Here is a 15,890-nt window from a genome sequence, read left to right as displayed (position 1 = left end):
AGCTAGGCGCTTTGTCTTGTGTAGAGGTTACATACATGTACAGTTACATAAAATACAGAAATGTACAGGTATGTTTGGTGGTGCTGGTTACAAACAAGAATTAGATGCAGTGATAAAGTCATTTACAAAATTAAATAGTAGGAACAGTGATGGTACTAGATAGGATTTACACGATATACAGGTATTTACAGGTTGAGGAAAAGTTATTTGAGAGTGATTGAGGAGAAGAGCCATGCTTTGACTTTGAAACGGAATGCAAGGAAAGAGTGTTGATCTCTCAGTGAGGATTTTTTACTCAGCGGTTTGACTCAGGTGTCTGAGATTCTTGGGTACAGAGCATGATGCAAAGGATTTGTTAATGAGAGTGGCAATGAAAGGGACAAAGTGGCTCCTTCTTTGATGAAGGATGCAGGACAGATGTCCTCTTGACATTTTGATGGTTTGAGGCTGGCAATTATTGCTTCAACCTGAGTGATGGTGACCGGGGCAAATTCAAAGAGATCAGAGTTTTTAGGATGCGGTTGGAGTGGTTTGTACCTTTAGTGGTTAGGAGGAGTCTGTTGGCCTCTATTTTGGTTTGGAGCAGAGCTATTTTGTCTAATAGTGCCTTTTAGATTTTGGCGACACAAGTAGATTGGGGGGGGGGGGGTGTATGGGTGCTTCCAATTCCCTGAGAATTTTCACATTGGATAGAGCTGTGATGGGCGGACCATGGGATCTGGTAACTGTGCCTAGAACAGGGAATCATAAATGACGACAAGTAAACAAACCTGGTGACCCAAAAGACATTGATGTTAAGAAAATAACTTGTTTTGTGAATGTTATGAAACAGAGAAACTTTGTTTTGCAAATACGGGATTAGACAAGAGGGGCTGGGACGCACCCACCTGCTTGTTGGGAAACTATAGTGAAGACGACTTCCACAAACTGTGTTTTGAAACTTGAAGAGAATAGAAAGCTTGGGCAAGACCCTAAGGCTCCTGGTTGCGTGACCTGTAGTGGGCGGACCATGTGGTCTGAAAAGTGAGCCTAGACTGAGGAAACCCTATTTATGAAAGCCAAAGAGGTTTCTGAAGAGAAACAAGGGATAGCAATCCGATCGAACTGTTAAGAAACCAGGAGGAGTGTATAACATTGATGGAACAAGTTACTTACGTGTAACTGTTCTCCAGCATGGACCTGGCTTGGGTTCACATGCTCATGAATACTCCCCGTCATCAGACTGGGAATCCTTGGTAAAAGAAAAATCACTTTCCGGTCATACTGCCCCCAGCCAATGACTGCCCTCTACCTATGCCCCTCTGGCAGCCATCTTCAGATTTGGTAGCACGTAAAGTGGCAGTAGGACCAAGAGAAGAGCCGCAGAGGGGCAGGAGGGAGGGTTTGCATGCAAATCCAAGCCAGACCCATGCTGGGGATCAACAGTTACAGGTAAGTAACTTTTTCCTTCTCCAGCATGGGGTCTGGCATGGATTCACATGCTCATGAATAAAGAATGCATAGCAGTGCACACGCACAAACACGGGAGGTGGCAAGGCTCAACAGAGGCAATCTCTTACCTCCTCACCAGGCTCACCTTCAAATTAACCTGGCCGACTCTGGACTCCACCCTGGAATCCCTGTTGACGCAGTAGAATTTTGTGAAGGTGTGTGTCAACCACCACGTAGCAGCCCTGCAGATGTCCAGCAGGGGCACACCAGACAGGAATGCCGTCGTGGCAGCGATCACTCCAGTAGAATGGGCTCTAGGACGGCCACGCAACGGTCGGTTTTTCAACCAGTGACAATGGGTCATGCAGCCGGGGAGCCACCTGAAAATGGAAGCCAAAATCTCCAAGAGCAAAGCACGAGGTCTCCCAACACTTGAACGTGCGGTAAACATCTGAAGATGGCTGCCAGAGGAGGGGCGTAGGTAGAGGACAGTCATTGGCTGGGGGCAGTATGACCCAGAGCTCAGCGATTGGTTTATAGGAGAAAAGAGTTCAGAAACGAAACTGAAACAGATTTTTCTTTTACCGAGGATTCCCAGCCTGACGACAGGGAATATTCATGAGCATATGAATCCATGCCAGACCCCCATGCTGGACACCTGCCTGGAATTGCCTTGATTTGTTGAACATTGAAAGATTGAGAATAAGTACAAGTTCACTATCTTGAATGTGTGGAAGGGAACCCTGAGCAATCACCTAACTTGGGAAAGGGAATACCAAGATTTTGTGGAAATCGTCTTAATCTTAGGGGGAAGGGAACCATGACAACTGAGAAACACTGTCTTTGGGAAGATAACCTCAAGACCTCCCTTTTGTGTGAACTGTTCTAGATTGAACTTGGGGAAGGGAACCCCAAGACTTCACAGAATATTGTTAAGACAAGCAGGAACTATATTGAATCCGTGAAAGAACTTATGCTGAGACGTTACTTTTGAACATTATTTTGTTGGCTAAGAAGAACCCACACCATAGATGTGAGGGCAAGCATAGGTTTGGAGACAGATGGACCTTTAATTTGGACTTACAGACACAGACTTCCCTTAGTTTTCTTTAGGTAGGGAAATTCCCACCATAGCTGTAGGGCAAGTTAGGCGTTACACCATCCAGATACTTAAAGATTCTCACATTTAAGTTTACATCTGTTGTCTGTGTCATCTCTTGATACCATGCATTTCTCACACGTCGCACACAATCAGGACCTTTGCTATGTCCAGTCAGTTCATGGTCACTCAACTACAACCTGGACTTACCCATTTCAGTATGAAGGGATTGTTCACATTCCATGCCTGCAAAGTATTTGACATACCGCCCAAGTCTTCTAACTCGACTAGCACATTATTTGTTAGGAGTCACATGACAAGTCACACACTTCCACAGCAAAAAAGTGTAAAAACAAGGGCATGACCTCTCCAAATCACGCAACGCTATCAGTGACCAAACAACTAATATGTGGATAATAAAATTCAGAGTTTAGCTGCATTAAAAACAGGTACATTTTCATATATCTTTAACAGAGCATTGTGGTCGATGCACCCCTTACCTTATTCCAAATAAAGGATCCCAGTAGGTTGTTATCCCCAAAGGGGTTATCTGTGTTCGTATACCCCATGTACTCCTCTCCCCATCCCATCTTCTCTCTCTTCTTTCTTTCCTTGGCCTCTTTCTTAGCGAGACGCCTGGCCCTCTTCTCCTCTGGAGTCTCCATAGCCTTCAGCATCTCTTGCTGATGTTTCTTATCCTCCTTTAGACGGAGGCGCTCTTGCAGTGTCAGCTGGATCTCCAGATCCTCCTTTGGACTCTGAGAGCGGGCGGGTGAGAGCGAACTGACAGAGGACACAGAGCAATGGGTCCTCCGTCTGCTCCTATGGGGGCTACCTGGAACCCTATTGGTGTCCTTGCAAGGCACTCCAGAGTCTGAACCAGAAGAAGTGCCCCTTGATGGAGATCGCCAATTTTGCTCGCTTCGAACACTGGCATTTGTGCTTCTGATGCTTTGACCCTTTCGTTTTTTCTGCTCTTCCTCAGAATCGGATCTAAAAGACAAAGCATTACAATGTAACATCTGATGCACAATGTAAAACAGCATACTGTTTCAGGCATCTGCCCAATGTGAAAATGAGCAAACAGTATACATTCCAGGGCAAAGATGCATTATCTGGGTGCTTATTAAGAGCTATTTACTATAGTAGAGCATGGCTAGCTGGATACCAACTACTACCAGTAGTTACTTGTGACTGCCCTGGATATGAGGTGCGATACAAATACACCCATCTTACATTAATTGTGCGCAATTGGGAATTTTTTTAAAGGTGCATTTGAAAGCCTGTAGAACACACTTATCATAATGGGATATATGCAATTAATAAAAAGCTACAGTTTCCACCTTACTTGGAATTACATACACAGTGCACTACATGCTATCTCCTGGTTTCCCAGAGGTAGCTCTAGCTCACAGGATGATGCAGTATATCCAGTAGCTGGTTTTGGCTCCTTTGCATTCAATATTTAATTCTAATCCTGAACGGCCAGCATGGAATTCCAGGGATTAAAACTAAAATGGGGGACATTTGGCTCCTTTTCCCACATCAGAAGAACCTGGTAAGCAGAGCCTGCATCCGGAGCTGCCTTTGAAAAGCACCATACAAATACTCATGTGATATTACACTTTTGTTGGTCATTTGGGTAAAGGGTAGGGTAGGTTTCATACATATTAAAGAGAAGATACCCATTCACTTACTTTGTTTCTACCATGCAAAGTTTTAGGATTATGCGAAAGTTGTGTCTTCATTTTGACATTACTACATTTGTAGTGCATAAAATGCACTATTTTGATCCATGTATTACCTGCAAACACATTCTCACTAACACACCATTTGCCCCAATTTATCACTGGCTATGTTACCCATTACCTTTTCTCTTTTAATTCAGATGTCACTTAGAAGATACGTCCACCAAATGAGATAAAACATGAACACATTACATCAGACTCACTGTGGATTCTTCTCGATATAAAAAAGATTTGAAGGAAGAAATAGAACTAAAGTTAATGCTCAAAACTACAGGAAACTGATGGTCATGCAACATTTCGAAGGGTGGGACGAATACGCATTCTATACCTTTGCCATCAAAACCTGAACTACGGAATCCTTTTATGTCTATTCCTTCCCATTTTTGGAACCTCTTATCTCCATAATGAGCATAATTGCTAAAGAGCGACTACCATCTACTTACAGACACGCAGTGTACCAGCCCCTTTTACTCCCTAAAAGCAGGCAAATAATGCCAATCTAAAATAACAGGCAGTAAAAATACTCCAAACAAAATGTAGTAAATAGAATATGTGGTCTCCTGCTTCCACCCACTGGTATGTTTGGATTAGTAATAGCAGTAGAGCAGTGTTGTAGGATGGACATCTAATAATATTACGGTCTGATCTGTAGAGGAGCGTTAAGGTACAAATTGATCCTTTACGAATTTGCAAGAACTAACAGGTGCAAACAATTCCTATCAAAAAAGATGTCTGTTTCGTAGGTCAAATAGGTTTTATTTGTTCGAAAAACAACAAGTTAGTATCTCTTCTGAATTCCCTTAAAAGTGATTTTACTTTCAAAAAATGGGAAGCAAAATCTGCCTGAGGGCCACAAACGTGACACGTACACAACACAGACATCCCTGCCAAATACAGATTACTCTCCAGTGCACACCTTCACTGGGACAACTGTTCACATGCATTTGTATAAACAGCCACTATGCACCAGCACACCCACAACACCATACTCTCGTAATCCTGGAAATGGTACCCTCCACAATACTTCACCACAGAGACACCCCACACCAAAACGGCAGTAGCATTGCCATTGTATACAGACTCACTCAACAGCCTCACCCATCCAGCATACACATCCTTTGAAGCCATCTCGCTTAGCTGCTCCCCTTAACATTCGCACCCCAGTCATCCACTTTATGTGCATCAAACAATCCCAAGTACCACTCTAAATGGTCCAACTTCACTATGGACAGCCAACACTCCAACATCTACTTTGACAACTTCAACCCAGGTTTTTCCCACCCAGACAATAACCAATACTTAACAGCATCGCACTACCCTCTTCCTCAACCTCACGCAACACTATCTTGCCTGTTCCAATTTCCTGCAGAAATGTTTCTTTGCAAAATATAAATTGAGGTATTATGGTCAGATGGCTTTGCCATCCCCTTCATGCTCAATCTTCCACACAGCATCCCCCACACAAGCCACATCCTCCTGCCATAGCCCAGCCAGGCAAATCAAACATCACAAATGCAGCTCTCATACTATCCGCAAACCCCCAAACTCAAATTAACCCCACCTTACTCAATTCAACGCCACCATCACCCAACCAAATCGTATTCTCACTTCCACTCCCTTGGGATCTTCTGCACAGGTGGCCAGGGAAAGGCCATCGGTTTTGGATCCCGACCCTGGGGTTGGGAAGGCGAGAGAGGATCACTTGGGTGTAAGGTTCTGGAGGGTTGGAGTGCGATTACTCAGGGGAGACACAGTATTTCCCATTTCGAATGGATTGTGTCCTCCCATGTATTCCTCATATTTGATATTCGATATCCAGCTTCAGAAAAATCATTTCGGCTGAGGGTGCTGCAGTCGACTCAACGTCCCTCGAGGGCCTCTGTCTCGAGCATGATGTCATTGAAGATATATATGGCACGTGCAGCGCCCATCGCCTTCAGTACTGTTTTTCGAGTAAGCTTACGCTTCGAGAAACAGCACGCTTCTTTTGTTCTAAACCATGTGATAATGTCTTCTTCCTCGATACTCACTACCCCACAGCGATAACCGGGTTCAAGAAGTGTTGGGACGGTCGTAATCGACCCACACAAAATTTGTCTGTGGTGTCTCGGGTGGAGCATAAGAACTTAGCCTGCTCCAAATGCCAGCCAATGACTGGAAAGGATCTGAAGGAGCGAAAGGGGAAATTGGCGCTAAGGAAAACCCCAAAAAAATCTCCATTGACTACCTCGAAGAAACCTTCTTCAGACAAGCCGAGAGGCGATTCTCCTCAAAAGAAGACTGTCAAAAGATCAAGCTCCCACCACTCCTCGTCCAGGGAGTTGAAAAGAGGCACCACAGAACGCCTTCTTTGACTTCGTCGTCAGATACCTCCCCTGAGAAATGCTAAAAATATTTCTAAAGCAAAAACCCTCACCAAGCCATGCTCCTATTGCGCCTTCCAAAGAAGCCGATAAGGAAAGGGCTTGAGCCAAACCATGTGTGCCCTCGAGCCCGGGACGAAGGCCAGATCCTCATCGAGAGCAGTCAAGGCCTTGACGCAACGACAAGTCATTGAAGAATCCTTTGAGCCGTAAATCCAAACATAAGTCGAGGTCATCAATGCCAGCTGCGCCATAGACACCGGCTGGGCCATCTAAAACGCGCGATCGAAGCCGAAAAATATTGACTCCTCCTCGAGCTTCGAGTTCAGTTTCCAAAGCCTTTGATGCATATCCCAGACAAGACCTATATTCCTTTACCAAGGAAAGTATTTCAAATCTCTCACCTCAATTTATGAGGAATATTAGCCATCAGACAATAATGTGCCTTTTGGTCTTAATTTGGTACTCCAAATGTGCCGGAGAGCTTTATTTAGGAAGAGTCTAGGTTGACAGATCTTTATGATAATTTACAAACAGCTTGGGGTAGACACCTCATCAGGGCTGGATTTTGGTAGACCTGAAGTTAGTGAGCATGGAGATGCTTCATATAGACAACTAATGTCTAAAGTTGTAGACTATTTTGTGTGGAGTAGGCCTACCCTCCTCTTTGAACAGGATGATCTGACAGAGATCCTTAATAAGGGTCTGTAAATGGATCCTATTTTGCCATTTCATATCACTCTCCAAAAAAGGGTGGCAGCAAATTGGGAAATGCCGGAGACTAATCCGGCAGTAGACAAAAACCAGACCAAAAAATACCACCCTTCCAGTAGTGACCCCAACTATGTCAAAACACCCCACTCCAGACAGTCTGCTGGTACAGGCAGCTACCGCAACTTCCAAGAATGCAGCTTATCCAACTATCTCTCCAGATAGGCATGACAAGAGGGTAGATGGATGGGCAAGCATCAGGAGAGCCATGGCAACAAGCACTGTAATACACGGATTTGCGTGGTTGAGGAAGTCGGCATTTGCACCGGATGTGCAATCCAGACTCCTCAACATGCCTTTTGACGGGTCTCACCATTTTGGCAACAAGGCTGATGAAAGCCTTCAGAAGTTGCAGACCTCAAAAGGCAGCAGCCAAATCCTTGCTATTGGGCAACTTCAGCCTTTTCGCCCCAGTGGACAGCCTTGGAGGGGTAGATCTTGTCGCTACTACTCCTCAGTTGGAAGAGCGAGAGGAATGGCTGGTCAAAGAGGCCAAAGAAGATTTGCTCATGGTGGACGAGGGGAGGTGCGAAGCCAGCTCAAGGAGGGGCATCCTTACCAACAGCCACTGCATCAGCTGCCTCAAAACCTCGGAGGTCTTGAATCATAAAACACCAGTGGGAGGCAGGCTGTCTCAGCATCTGAAAGAATGGCGAGACATTACTTCGGATGCTTGGGAAACCATAGCCCACGGTTACTGCCTTGCTTTCATTCAGAGACCTCAGAACCATCCACCTGGGAACCACTCTGAGGGATCCAGATCTGCTTCTTGTGCAGGAAATTTTGACCCGGCTAGAGAAAGGTGCTATAGAACCGGTGCCTGTAGCGGAAAGGAACAAGAATTGGTACTCTCCTCATTTCCTAATACCCAAGAAGGACAGAGGACTGAGACCCATCTTGGATTTGAGATACTTGAACAGGTTCCTCAGGAAGGACAAATTCAAGAGGGTCACACTTTCTCAGATCCTTCAAGCCCTCAAAGTCCATGATTGTATGGTATCATTGGACCTTCAGGATGCTTACTTTCATGTGGCAATCCATCTCAAACACAGAAATTATCAGAGGTTCGCCGTTGGCGGTTCTCATTATCAGTTTCGAGTTCTGCTTTCAGGCTGACCTCGGCCCCAAGGGTTTTCACCAAACTGAGGAAGGTGGTGGCAGTGAGCCTCAGTAGATGGGGGGGGGGGGGATTAACGTATACCCCTACCTGGCCAATTGGCTGAACAAGGCGCGTTCTCATCTCAACGTCACCTGCCACTCTCTTAACAGACTGGGCTTCTCCCTCAATTACAAGAAGTCCCATAGGACACCTTCTCAAAAGCTCCAGTCAATCAGAGCTGTAGTGGATACATCCTTGGGAAAGGGCTTGCCACCCGAGGTGAGGGCTCAAGACATTATAAAGATGATCTCCAAATTTCAGAGTTCTCAGCATCTCCCGGCCTTTGATTTATTGAGGTTGCTCGGCCTCATGGCATCCTGCATTTTTCTGGTGCCAGAGGCTCGTCTGAGAAGGAGATCCCTTCAACGGGCCCTCAGGACACAATGGTCCAAGGAAACATGTCAGACCTACTTCAGGTTCCAAGCAGGGTCGCACAGGATCTCCTGTGGTGGGCCTGCAAGGACAACATTCTGAAGGGAGAACCTTTTCGGCAACTATGGCCGGAGAGATCAGTAGTGACGGATGCCATAACTCACGGGTTAGGGATCCCATGCCAACAATCTGACAATCAGCGGTCGTTGGACTCCAGCGGAGTCCAAACTACACATCAATCCTTTGCAGCTGAGGGCAATCAGACTTGCACTGAAGGCCTTTCTGCCCTATCTACGGGGAAAGAATGTCCTGATAATGATGGACAACACAGCTGCCATGTACTACCTCAACAAAAGAGGAGGTGTAGGGTCACTACCACTGTGCAGAGAGGCAATGCAGCTCTGGTATTAGGCAATTGAAGAAGGAATCTCTCTATCAGCAGTTCACCTAGCCGAAGAAGAGAATACGGCGGCAGATGCTCTGAGCAGGCAGAGCAGTTTCCCACTCGTGGGAACTAGCTCAGGAAGTCCTTCAAGAGATCTTCACCCGTTGGGGAACCCCGCAAGTGGATCCGTTTGCAACCAGTGTCAAACGGAAGTGCAAAATGTACTGCTACAGGGAATTTCCTCCAAGAGAAGCTTTAGAGGACGCGTTTGTAGTGGACTGGGAGCTTCCACTCCTGTACGTGTATCCTCCAGTCACTGTCATTCCTCACATGATCAGGCGGTTGAGAAAGTTTGGGAAACACATAATCCTAATTGCCCCGGATTGGGATAGGAGGACATGGTACCCGGACCTTCTGGACATGTCCATCTGCACTCCAAAACCTCTTCCACTAATACAGGACCTTCTCTCACGAGAGGAGGGTTGAGTTCTCCATCCAGAGGTGAAGACAAGGATTTGCACCTCCCGGATGACGTAATGGAGATTTTGCTTTCAGCCAGAAGGCCAGCAACAAAGTCCTTGTAACGTTGAAATAAATTCTGCAGCTGGTGCAAAGACAGAACTGTAGACATTTTCTATGCAGAACACCAGAAGCATTCTCTTTTCTACTATCCTTAGCCAGTCTGGGGCTCCAGGTTGGAACAATTAAGGGCTATTAGGCAGCGCCATCCATCTTTAACCGCTCGTCGGAAGAATGTTCATATTTCAAAATCCCACTGATGACTCAATTTCTAAAAAGGGACTCACCAATGTGTTGCCCCCCTCTCCTTAGCCCCCCCCCCCCCCCCCCATCTCCTTTCCACGTTCCAGTATGCAACCTTAATCTGGTACTAAAATGTCTAATGTGCACCCTTTGAACCTCTACATTCATTTTAACATTTAAAACCATTTTCTTGATAGAATTAACTGCAGCCTGTAGAGTGAGTGAATTGCAGGCACGATCACCAAAGCCACCCTTTACTATCTTCAACAAGGATATGGTTCTTCGGAGGGTTAAGCCTTCATTTTTTACCCAAAATCATTTCTGATTTTCATGTAGGGCAGAAAATTGTATTGCCCACTTTCTATCCTCCACCTCATCATGGCAAAGAGGAGCATAGATTACATATATTGAATCCATGCAGAGCTCTGAGCTTTTACATATCTAGACTATACAAACTTCGTATTGATGATCAGATTTTGATAGGCTATACAGGTAACAAACTGGGTCAGGCTGTAACAAAATAGTCCATATCCAGATGGATCATTCTGGCAATTTCGGAATGCTACAGGCTGGCGGGCAAGGATCCTCCAGAAGGATTAAGGACCCATTCCACCGGGGACATGGCTACCGCTACAGTCCTGTAAAGGGGTGTACTGATCAAAAACATTTGTGAGGCAGCAATGTGATGTACTATGCACACGTTCAAAAAGCATTACCGCCTTGAGTCTTCATTCGGTCAGGATTGAAACTTTGGAAAAGCTGTCCTCCATTCGGTTCATGGAAACCACTGAAAACTAAATTCTTACTCCCTCCACCAAATCAAACACTGCTTTGGAAGTCTATGAAGGAGGAGGAATATGTGGGAGGACACAATCCATTTGAAGAACAAGTTACTTACCCCTGGTAACTTTGTTTCGACTGGCTGTTCCTACCACATATTCCTCTTGGCCCTCCCAATGTACCCCACAGTAGAATTTCCCATGCCATTACAGCTTTCGCTCCTTCAAAGCTCAGTACGGTCAAACCTGTGGTTATGCGGGTAGTTGCTACTGTAAGAAAAACAGAACTGAAGCCAACGGATGCTGCGCGTGCCTTATATACATTCAATGACATCCTCAAGATTGAGGCCCTCGAGGGACATCGAGTCGACTGCATCAACGCACAGCACCCTGTGCCGAAAGATAATTTCCGAAGCAGCTGAAGCTGGATATCGAATAGCAAAGATGAGGAATAGGTGGAAGGAACATCCAGCCAAAAGAACGTTACCAGGGTAAGTATCTTGTTCTTCCCTACCAATAGGAATCCCCTATTCCAAGGGCAGTAATGGGGTATTGTTGTTCATGCCCCATTAATCAAAAAAGGGGTAGGAGATACCATCAGACCAGATGTCCCAGAGAGGGCAGAAAGGGTTAAATCCGAGAACGGTGAGACATGGTAGCTCCCTTTTACTATGGATAGCAAAACTATCCTACCCCCAATGGCCGTTATAAGCTTATTCCCCTCACTTTCCCTCATATGACATTTGACAGTACTGGGACGAGGAAGAGACGACAGAGTAATGCAGACAAACATGCAGTTACACCACTTTGGTACTTAGACGAGGAAGAAGGCTCAGAGGAGTACTGTTGCAAAGACCAGGCATGTCTCACTAATGACCCCCAACTATGGTTAGGCAATTAAGAGAAAGGACTCATACCTGCAACCCTTTTACACAACACCGGTGTATAAAAAGGGATGTGAACTGAGAGGAGAGTGGAAATACGGTTAAGGGAGCCATGGTGAGACAGTCTGCAGCCCGAGAAGCACACCGAGGACTGAAGCAGCATAGGGTCCAGGCGAATGTGGCATTGGAGCAGAAGCCCTGTGGGACAGACACTGCAGAAGAAGGAGACCAGTTTAGGGGTCGATCTTCATCCCATTGAGGCGAGTGCTTGTTCTCAAGCGGCGCTACCAGAGCGCAAGAGCGTCTAAGGGGTGGAAGAAAAACCCATTGAAGGAAGCCGCCAAGTTTGTGGCCAGCACGATACAGAGAAGGACTTCAAAGTGAGCTTGTGAGTTTCTATGATTAAGAAACTCAGCATTACTTTAACCGCGAGTCTCACAAAGTGAACCACTATTATTAAAAGGAACAGATGTATCAGAGCGGCCACGTTCCTTGTTAAAAGGAACCAGCATGTTTTCGAAAGTCTCCGAACATTACAGAAAATTTTCCTTCTAACGCAAGTAACGTGCTGAGAAATCTTCAATAAAAGTACTTGAACTGTGATACTATTGAATAATATGATAAGATATGGCATTTATAACGCGCCGATACACAAGTGTTTCAAGACGCGACAAGGCAAGGGGGGGACGGGGGAAGACAAAGGAAGGGCAGACAACGATCCTACTAAGCCAAGTGTAATTCAGATCGCGCAAGTGCATGGGAAGCGGGGGAAAAGGAAAAGTGCGTGGGGGAAGGGAGAGGGGAAAGTGCAGTAAATGAGAAAAAGTGGAATAAATAAGAAAATAAATAAACGGCCAGCTGGTGGCAAGTGCAAGACAGTGCAGATAAAGGTGCTGGTGGGGGTACTGTAGGGATACAGAACAACGGTCCCCAGGTGCCGGGGTTGTCAGGGAGGCAGTGCAAGTGGGCAATTGACGGGGCCTGGGCCAGAGATCAGAAAGGGTGGACAGGTAACCCGAGCAGTTTCAGTCAGGATATCAGCAGGGTAGAGGGGGAGAGAAAGCAGAGGCAAAGAGGAAGGTTTTGAGGTGCTTCCGGAACCGGAGATGGATCTCCTTGAGTTTCAGGGAGGCAGGAAGGCTGTTTCAGAGAGAGGCCCCAGCCGCATAGAGTAATCTGCCACTAACTCGTTGCTTGGAGAAGCGACTGACGCTGAGGGAGTTGGAGGCGGATAAGCGGAGAGCTCGAGAAGGAAGATATTTAGGAAGAGAGAGTTGAAGGTATTTCAGCCCCAGAAGGCCTTGTGTACAATGCAGAGGGTTTTTAACTTAATCCTCGCAGCCACTGGGAGCCAGTGCAGGGATTTCAGTCCTGAAGAGATACGATCCCTGGGGTTGAGGCCAAGGACTAGTCTCTGTTCTAGATAAGTTGTAGAGGGCGGAGAGTAGAGGCAGGCATATTTAGATAGAGGTTGTTACAATAGTGCAGCCTAGAGGAGACCAGGGCTCTGGAGACAGTGAGCGTCTGGGGGGAAGGAGAGGAAAGGAAGAATACCTCTAAGGAGGTGCAGCTGGTAGTGTGACGTCTTAGAGACCTCAGAGATGTGAGGGGAGAAGGAGAGAGCAGAGTCGAAGATGACCCCAAGGTTTTTAGCCTTGCAGGTGGGAGTAGGAAGAGAGCCAATAGAGGCCGGCCAGAGAGCTGCAGGGAAGGAGGGAGTGGGTGTGCCGATGAGTAAAATCTCAGTCTTACTGGCATTGAGGCAGAGGTTGTTGGTGGCACACCACTCCTGGATGGCAGACAGTCAGAGATGAGGGAAGGAGAGGAGAAGACCGAGGGTAGCCTGAAAATGAGCTGGGTATCGTTCGCATAGCACTGAAAGTTTGGACAGAGAGCTGCGATGCAGTGGGCAAGGAGTGCCAGGTATTGGTTGAACAGCCAGGGAGAGAGGTAAGATCCCAGGGGGGACACCAGAGGTAGAGAAAAAGATGTCGAAGAGGAAGGACCCCAGTTGGACCTGGGAGGGTCGATTGGAGAGGAAAGAAGTCAGCCACGCCAGACCCTGACCAGTGATACCCAGGTTATCACGGAGACGATTGAGCAGGATGGCATGATTGACAGTGTCAAAGGCAGAAGAGAGGTCAAGCAAGATGAGAACGCACGGGGTATTAGAGTCAAGGTTGGTGAGCAGGTCTTCACAGATGTTCAGAAGAGCGGTTTCCGTGCTTCTGGCAGCTTTGAAGCCAGACTGATGGTCATGAAGACAATCAACAGATTCAGTGTGGAGATTGAGCAGGGAGATGGCCAGTTTCTCCAGGAGCTTGCCCAGGAAGGGAGTGATGGAGATTGGGTGATAGTTAGCCAGGCAGGAGGGGTCTGCAGAGGGTTTCTTTAGAAGAGGGTGCACAAGGGAGTGGTTGCAGAAATCAGCCAGGGCGTCGATGTGGTCCTTGATAGTTTTAGAGGAACAGAGGTGAACCTGTTTTGACGAGACTTTCATAGATCTGACTTGTCTAGAAACCTCATCTGCAGAGAAAAGGGGAAAGGCCGAGAAGGAGGGAGATGGGGTGGCTGAGGAAGGGCCAGAGGAAGAGCAGGGAGTTGGGGGGGGTGGGATTAGAGTGAGGTCAGGATGTCCTGAGTTTTAGAAATGAAATGAGAAGCCAGTGCCATGCAGAGGTCCTGGGAAGGGACAGGAGAGGTAGAGACTGCGGCAGGATTGGCCAGTTCCTTGCAGATTTTAAAGAGTTTAGCCGAGTTGTTAGATGGCGCAAAGAATACCAAAAAAAGGGAACTTTAAAGAAACCCAATGCATATTACCAATATATATTGAATGCTAAATTAACAGGAACCGTAGCATTGAAGCACACCAGTCAATTTTGAACGCTGAATCCAATTAAACAACCTTAAAGCATTGATGCCCACAAATAAACTTTTAACGCTGAATTTAATTAAGCAACATTAAAACTCTGGACTGAAATTGGAAAAGACTGAATGCTTGTTGCATAACTAATGAACTTAAACCTTCAAGTTAAATACCTAAGAGACTGACGTAAGCCCAAACAATGAACTTTAATGAGTGAATGAATGGTGGCAAAGCTACCATTTGGAAAGGGGTGTGTGATACATTGTAGCAAAGTCATGAGGCAACTAAAGGGAATCCAGAGAAGCCCAAGAGCACATCCTAAACCCAGAGGTTAACAACAAGAAACAAGTAAAGGTGACTTGGTGCAGAGGAGCCAATACTAAGGAACCTATAGGAGACATGAAGTCTGGGGGGGGGGGGTAACCATGAGACTGGGCAACCTATTTGTGTTGTCTTGGAAACAGAGTCTCAAGACCTCTTGTTTGGATTGCGTTATTTGAAACTTGGGGACGGGAAGACCCAGGATTGATTAACTATATTGCCTTGAAATGGATAAAGGTAAACCTTAAGACTTTTTTTAATGGAACTTTCTTGTGCTTGGGGAAGGGGAGCTGAAAGAAAGCTGTGAGCTGGAAGAAGCTCAGAACTTTAAGTTAAAACACTGTTTCTTTGACATCCTTTTCATTTGTTTTAATTGTGAGGGCAAGATTAGGTTTTGGAAACAGGCGGACTATAAGTTGAACTCTGACTCAGACTTTCCTTAGTTTTGTTCAGGTACGGAAATCCCACCTTAGAATAGGGCAAGTTAAGTCTTCAACCATACTAACATTTAAGTTAATCTATCTTTTTGTTTGAACTCCGAAGTCCATTGTCTGTGTCGTACTTCACGATGCCTTCACGCTCCCCACAATATCACCACAATCCATGGTTCAACTGACTCCACCTCACCATTAAAGAGGAAGTCAGATGCCTAGCAATAGCCTGGAAAACGAACCCATGCAAATCCACCAGGACCCGCTCCCCCGCTCCTCCCCTCCCCCAAAACCCTTGATCCAAGTACAAGCTGACCATATGCAGCACCACAGCAGCCCACCAACTCCAGGAGCTTTAAAATCGCCCACAATATCACACCAACATTTCAACTTCATCAACTCACTGAAAACCACCATCCACCACTAGCATGCCCTCTTCAACCTCAGTAGGCAACTACCTCATGAACTATTCCATCTCCAAGATGCACAATATACTGGCCCTCTCCTCCAGACGGTCTA

General features: G+C 46.2%; 1 protein-coding gene across 1 annotated transcript in view; it reads right to left on the bottom strand.

Annotated features, from left to right (window-relative positions):
- CACTIN (cactin, spliceosome C complex subunit) overlaps window positions 1-15,890 on the bottom strand; it is a 158,230-nt gene that overhangs the window by 120,531 nt on the left and 21,809 nt on the right. The window contains exon 2 of the mRNA XM_069649434.1: window positions 3,031-3,523. Coding sequence (XP_069505535.1) covers window positions 3,031-3,523 — 493 coding nt within the window. The remainder of the gene's footprint in view (window positions 1-3,030; window positions 3,524-15,890) is intronic.

Source organism: Ambystoma mexicanum, chromosome 1p (genome assembly GCF_040938575.1).
Source record: "Ambystoma mexicanum isolate Mex_15411 chromosome 1p, UKY_AmexF1_1, whole genome shotgun sequence".
Taxonomy (NCBI): domain Eukaryota; kingdom Metazoa; phylum Chordata; class Amphibia; order Caudata; family Ambystomatidae; genus Ambystoma; species Ambystoma mexicanum.
This window is presented reverse-complemented; position numbering and strand designations above follow the sequence as displayed.